Here is a 6,720-nt window from a genome sequence, read left to right on the forward strand (position 1 = left end):
CCCCCATCTCACATACACACACACACACACACCCCGCCCCAGGGTTGCCCGAGGCTGAAGCGTGACTCTCAGGGCCAGGCTCAATCATCGCGGGGCCAGCAGGTTGATGCACCCTCGGCTCAGGTCTGAGGGCTGCAAACCAGGAGGTGTCCACACGGAGGCCCCCTGGCCTGGACCCAATGCCAGCTCTGTGTGGCCCCAGGTGGGTGGCTGCGCCTGTCCGAGCCTCAGCCTCCCCAGCTATAAAGCTGGCTGGTGGGAGCCGGCAGGGGAGGATGGAGGGGAACGCACCCACGCGGGCACTCGCGCATCCAGTTCTTCACACGGGACCAGAGCCCCCGCTTTCCAGCATCAGAGACCGCGTTGGGTTCCCCGGTCCCACCTGGGCAGGCATGGACGGACGTCTTCTGCACGGAGCCCCCTCGGTTCGCTCAGTACATTTGTTAACTGAAGCCCCCAGTGCTCGAGAGCTGTGAGCCGGGGGCTGGGGTCCCGGGTGGGAAGAGGGGGCTCTGCACCCCTTTGTGCTTTCCTGTCTGCTTGTGAGTGTTTTTAGTTTCTATATTTGGATATTCTACAATGAGCATTTGTTACATCTATAATCAGAAAAATAAGCACGTGCATATTAGTTTAAATAGACTCAGTTCAGTTCAGTTCAGTCGCTCAGTCGTGTCCAACTCTTTGCGATCCCATGAATCGCAGCACGCCAGGCCTCCCTGTCCATCACCAACTCCCGGAGTTCACTCAGACTCACATCCATCGAGTCAGTGATGCCATCCAGCCATCTCATCCTCTGTCATCCCCTTCTCCTCTTGCCCCCAATCCCTCCCAGCATCAGAGTCTTTTCCAATGAGTCAACTCTTCGCATCAGGTGGCCAAAGTACTGGAGTTTCAGCTTTAGCATCATTCCTTCCAAAGAAATCCCAGGGCTGATCTCCTTCAGAATGGACGGGTTGGATCTCCTTGCCGTCCAAGGGACTCTCAAGAGTCTTCTCCAACACCACAGTTCAAAAGCATCGATTCTTCGGCGCTCAGCCTTCTTCACAGTCCAACTCTCACATCTATACATGACCACAGGAAAAACCATAGCCTTGACTAGATGGGCCTTTGTTGGCAAAATAATGTCTCTGCTTTGGGAATAAATTAACAGTGGTCACCTTAAGAGAATAAGATTTTGGGTTTTTATATATCCTTGTGTTTTTAATGTGTTTCCCCAGTGTTCTAAAATGAGTATATATGTTCTTAAAATCAGGGGAAAAAAGTAACACTTATACTAAAAAAAGAAAGAAATACTAGGAGACAGGGAGGAAATTTATATGTTTATATGTGTGTGTTAGTTTCTAAGTCATGTCCAACTCTTTGCAATCCATGGACTGTAGCCCACTAGGCTCCTCTGTCTATGGGATTCTCCAGGCAAGAATACTGGTGTGGGTTGTCATTCGTTTCTCCAGGGGATCTTCCCGTCCCAGGGATCGAACCCAGGTCTGCCACACTGCAAGCAGATTCTTTACCACCTGAGCCACCTGGGAAGCCCCGCATAATATATGTGTGTGTGTATACATATGCACATACATGAAATATTTCTATATCTGTCCATATATATTTGTATCTATGTCATCCATTAACTATCAATGATTTTTTTCATTAATCTCTATCTATTTATCATTTATATCTATCTATCTATCTATGTATCACTATGAACAAAGCTAGTGGAGGTGATGGAATTCCAGCTGAGCTATTTCACATCCTGAAAGATGATGCTGTGAAAGTGCTGCAATCAATATGCCAGCAAATTTGGAAAACTCAGCAGTGGCTACGGCACTGCTGAAAAGGGTCAGTTTTCATTCCAATCCCAAAGAAAGGCAATGCCAAAGAATGCTCAAACTACCGCACAATTGCATTCATCTTGCACGCTAGCAAAGTAATGCTCAAAATTCTCCAAGCCAGGCTTCAACAGTACGTTAATGGAGAACTTCCAGGTGTTCAAACTGGATTTAGAAAAGGCAGGGGAACCAGAGAACAAATTGCCAACATCCATTGGATCATATAAAAAAGCAAAAGAATTCCAGGAAAACGTCTACTTCTGCTTCATTGACTTTGCTAAAGCCTTGACTGTGTGGATCACAACAAACTATGGAAAATTCTTAAAGAGATGGGAATACCAGACCACCTGACCTGCCTCCTGAGAAATTTGTAAGAGGGACAAGAAACAACCGATAGAACTGGACATGGAACAACAGACTGGTTCCAATTTGGAAAGGAGTACATCAAGGCTGTATATTGTCACCCTGCTTATTTAACTCATGTAGAGTATGTCATGCGAAATGCTGGGCTGGATGAAGCACAAGCTGGAATCAAGATTTCTGGGAGAAATCTCAATAAACTCAGATATGCAGATGATACCACCCTATGGCAGAAAGTGAAGAGGAACTAAAGAGCCTCTTGATGAAAGTGAAAGAGGAGAGTGAAAACCTGGCTTAAAACTCAACATTCAACAAATGAAGATCATGGCATCCGGTCCCATCACTTCATGGCAAATAAATGGGGAAACAATGGAAACAGAGACAGACTTTATTTTTGGGGGCTCCAAAATCACTGCAGATGGTGACTGCAGTCATGAAATTAAAAGATGCTTGCTTCTTGGAAGGAAAGCCAAGATCAACTTAGACAGCATATTAAAAAGCAGAGATATTACTTTGCCGACAAAGGTTTGTCTAGACAAAGCTATGGTTTTTTCCAATAGTCATGTATGGATGTGAGAGTTGGACCATAAAGAAAGCTGAAGAATTGATGCTTTTCAACTGTGGTGTTGGGGAGGACTCTTGAGAGTCCCTTGGATTGCAAGAAGATCCAACCAGTCCATTCTGAAGGAAATCAGTCCTGAATATTCATTGGAAGGACTGATGCTGACGCTGAAGCGCCAATACTTTGGCCACCTGATGCAAAGAACGGACTCATTGGAAAAGACCCTGATGCTGGGAAAGATTGAAGGTAGGAGGAGAAAGGGATGACAGAGGATGAGATGGTTGGATGGCATCACCAACTCCATGGACACGGGTTTGGGTAGACTCCAGGAGTTGGTGATGGACAGGGAAGCCTGGCATGCTGCAGTCCATGCGGTCACAAAGAGTTGGACATGACTAAGCAACGAACTGAACTGATTTATCTGCCTATCACCTATTACCGAATTTGTGTTGGCTATGAGATTATAAAGTAATAATTTTTTTTTAAACTGCCTGTTTTTCTTAAGATTCCAAATTCACTAGATCAGTATAATGAGAGGTTTAAAACATCGTATTGCCGCTCACGGGAATGAATGAATCTGACATCACCATGCTGTCAACACCCAGGCAGGCATGTTTGAAGCCCCCTCTCCCTGGACCTGAGCTGGCAGCTCGCCGCTCCATTGCCCCTGCCCTCCACTCTCTCCCGAGTTTTCCATTTCATTGCTTCAGTGCTGGTCTGGACCTGGGCAGGGGTCTCTAGTGCACTGTTCCCGCCCGCAGTTTGGAAACGCTGGTCCAGACGACTCCGCACTCCAGGACTCCGAGGGGAGAGGACGCCGCCCACCGCCCCGCCCGCCCGGCCGAAGCGGCCCCTCACCTGTTCCTGCCGCACCACGAACAGGACGTCCTCCCCGGGCCGCACGGCCACCGCCTCGCCGCGGATGCTGATCTGCAGGCCCCGCGGCGGCAGGAGCGGGCACTGCAGCCGCACGGGGCTCTGCCGCGGGTCCACGCCGCCCTCGCACACGTTGGACACCAGCTTCCGGTACCTGCGGCCAGAAGGCGGGTCAGCGTCCGAACGGACTGGCCCGGGCGGGGCGGGGCCTGCCGCCCGGCCGACAGCTTCAGTAGCCGTACGGGGGCTTTGTCTTGTGACCCCCGCGCTTCAACCCCCTCCCTCTTCCTGACTCCGTCTGTTTGCTCTTTCTGCCCCATTTTGGAGCTGGGGAAACTGAGGCTCAGAGAAGGGAATGAGCTCTAATGGCAGGACCGCGGCCCTCGCTGGTCCGAGCGTGTTCTCACGATGCTGAGAGTTGTTGTTGCTGGGGGACGACTAGAGGAGCCAGAATGGATACTGCGACTTTGCTGGGAAGCGTGGTCCCGGGAAGCCAGAGTGCCCCGGAGGGGCTGGGACTTCCCGATGACGCGCCACGTGGCCGTGGGCAAGCACAGTCCCACAGGAGGCCTCCTCCTCTTACACGGATGGACTGGGGCCAGACGACATCCGATTCACCAGCTCATTCATGCAACGCGAATTGACTGAGCATCTGCTATGCGCCCGGTGGGAGGGCCGAGGTCATCCCTCGCAGCCCCTGCCCTTTGCGGAGAGGACTGTCCAGTGGGAAGGCAGCCCTCACCAAACCACCCCCCACATCAAAGCAACATCACGACTGTGACAGTATGGGGAAGGTGCTGCACCCGGGGCTCTGCTCCCCAAGAACGGGGCTTTCAGCTGGAGCAGAAGGTGGGCAGGAGAGTGAAGAGTGTCCTGGGCAGTGGAAACGGTGTGTGCCAAGGCCCTGTGGTGGTGGTGGGGGGGGGGCAGGTGTGAGATGAGGGTGGGGAGGGGCTGGCGGGGAAAGCCTCACACGCTCTAGTAAACTTTTAGGGTCTCCCTAGTAGCTCAGTGGTAAGGAATCCACCTGCCAATGCAGGAGACGTGGGTTCAATCCCTGGATCAGGAAGATCCCCTGGAGGAGGAAATGGCAACCCACTCCAGTACTCTTGCATGGAGAGTCCTATGGACAGAGAAGCCTGGCGGGCTGCAGTCCGTGCTGTTGCAAAACGTCGGACACGACTCAGCGACTAAGCAATAACAACAAACTCTTAGGAGGCATTAGGAAAACCCTGCTAGGGAGGCACGGATTGTTATCATGCAAAGATGCGTGTGGTTAGTTGGGAAGAAAATACCCTCCCTAAGAGCCACCCTCCCACAGCCCCTTGGCACCCATAGTGTGCAGATGGTGTGAAATGAAACCCTTTGCCCTTGGTATGGGTCCTGACTCTGACATTTCAGACAAGAGTCCCTGCTTGCCAAGGCCTGGAACAGCTGCTGTGGCTGTGGAGGGAGGGATGGATGATGGGTGAATTGTTGGAGGGATGGGAGGATGAACGGATGGCAGGCGAGTGAGTGGAAGAATAAAGAGATGGATAATTGGATGGATAGATGGATGATGGATGGATGGGTGGACAGATGGGTGGATGGATGAATGCAGGATGGATGGGGAATACACAGATAGATGATTGGATGACTGGATGATGATGGATGGATGGGTGGGTGGATGATGGATGGATGGATGGATGGTGGATGGATGGATGATGGATGGATGGATGGTGGATGGATGGATGGGGAATACACAGATGACTGGATAATTGGATGGATACATGGATGATGGATGGATGAGTGGACAGATGGGTGGATGGATGAATGAATGAAGGATGGATGGGGAATACACGGGTGATTGGATGATTGGATGGATGGAGGGACGATGGATGGATGGAGAATACACAGATAGATGATAGGATGGATGGATGGATGGATAGGTGGATGATGGACAGATGGGTGGATGGATGAATGGATGATGGATGGATGAGGAACACATGGATAGATGATTGGATGATTGGCTGGACGGATGATGGGATTTATGCTGCTGAGGTCCAAGCCTGCAGTCTCTGGCCCTACTTCTTGCTTCTTCAGGCTCTGTCCTGCCCCATCCCCAGAGGCAGCAACCAGGCTTGTCTAATAAGTCCATAGGCAGTTCACTCCCTCTCAGAACTTCCCCTCGGGGACACAGAGACCTTTACGATGAAGCTTGCTTAGGACCTGTGGAGTGGCGGGCTCCCAGCTGTTCCACACAGAACGCTGTTATAGTTTGATCCCTGAGACGCAGCACACTCAGCCTCTGCAGAGGGAAGGAGGTCACACCTGCGGAGCACTTCCCTCCCCCTCACGCACAGTGTGTGTTCATCACACCACACACCAAGGGACACACCACGTGTCAGAAAGCTTAGTCCAGTCCAGGGGACAGCTGGGTGAGCATGACAATAACTGGGGATGTTCTATTCCCACAGAGTAAGCTTGGGGCCCAGGGTGAGTCAGGGAAGGCTTCCTGAAGGAGGCACCATTCAAGCTGAGACCTAAAGGGAGTGTGAATATCTCTGGCCCAGCTCAGGCCTGGCTTGCTCAGGGTTGGCAGATGGGGAGGGGTTTTGGCACTGCAGGGGCTCGGGGGGCCAGGGAGGCGGGTTCCTTCTCTGGGTACAGCGGGTATGAGTGCCAAGGCCGGGGACCTCCTTGCTCTCTGTTTGGAGCGGGCTCAGGGTGTCTCTTCTCCCTGATGCTGATCCATCTGGGCTCCAGATGGAGAGCCCTGGCCGGGGGCAGAGTCTGGGTGACTTGCAGGAGCCCCAGCGCAAAGGGCAGTCAGCCCTGATTTCTCTCTCCCTGACTCCATTCGAGGAACCGTGGGCACCAGGTGGGAAAGGCAGGGGTCACCATGGTTCTGCCCCGTGCGACTCACCCAAGACTGCTGGTGTAGGTCTGGCCCAGGACACAGTCGTCAGGGGGCGACAGGGGGTTAAACCAGAAGTTGGCAAAGCACTTGTTGGCATCGGACTCCGAGGAGGGGGCGCGCTCAAATCCATAGTCACTGGGAGGAGGAAGACACGGCGGTCAGGAGACCGGCAGTGGCGGGGGTGCGAGCCAGTCCAGGGT

At 52.3% G+C, this 6,720-nt stretch overlaps 1 protein-coding gene across 1 annotated transcript in view; it reads right to left on the reverse strand.

Annotated features, from left to right (window-relative positions):
• Nucleotides 1-84: 84 nt before the first annotated feature.
• The window catches only part of SORCS2 (sortilin-related VPS10 domain containing receptor 2), a 65,941-nt gene continuing 59,305 nt past the window's right edge, over nt 85-6,720 (reverse strand). Inside the window, exons 16-18 of the mRNA XM_010854543.1 lie at nt 6,527-6,655; nt 3,538-3,775; nt 85-132 (exon numbers count right to left, since the gene is read on the reverse strand). Coding sequence (XP_010852845.1) covers nt 85-132; nt 3,538-3,775; nt 6,527-6,655 — 415 coding nt within the window. The remainder of the gene's footprint in view (nt 133-3,537; nt 3,776-6,526; nt 6,656-6,720) is intronic.

The sequence above is a fragment of the Bison bison genome, unplaced genomic scaffold (assembly GCF_000754665.1).
Source record: "Bison bison bison isolate TAMUID 2011002044 unplaced genomic scaffold, Bison_UMD1.0 scf7180017864342, whole genome shotgun sequence".
In the NCBI taxonomy this organism is placed as follows: Eukaryota; Metazoa; Chordata; class Mammalia; order Artiodactyla; family Bovidae; genus Bison; species Bison bison.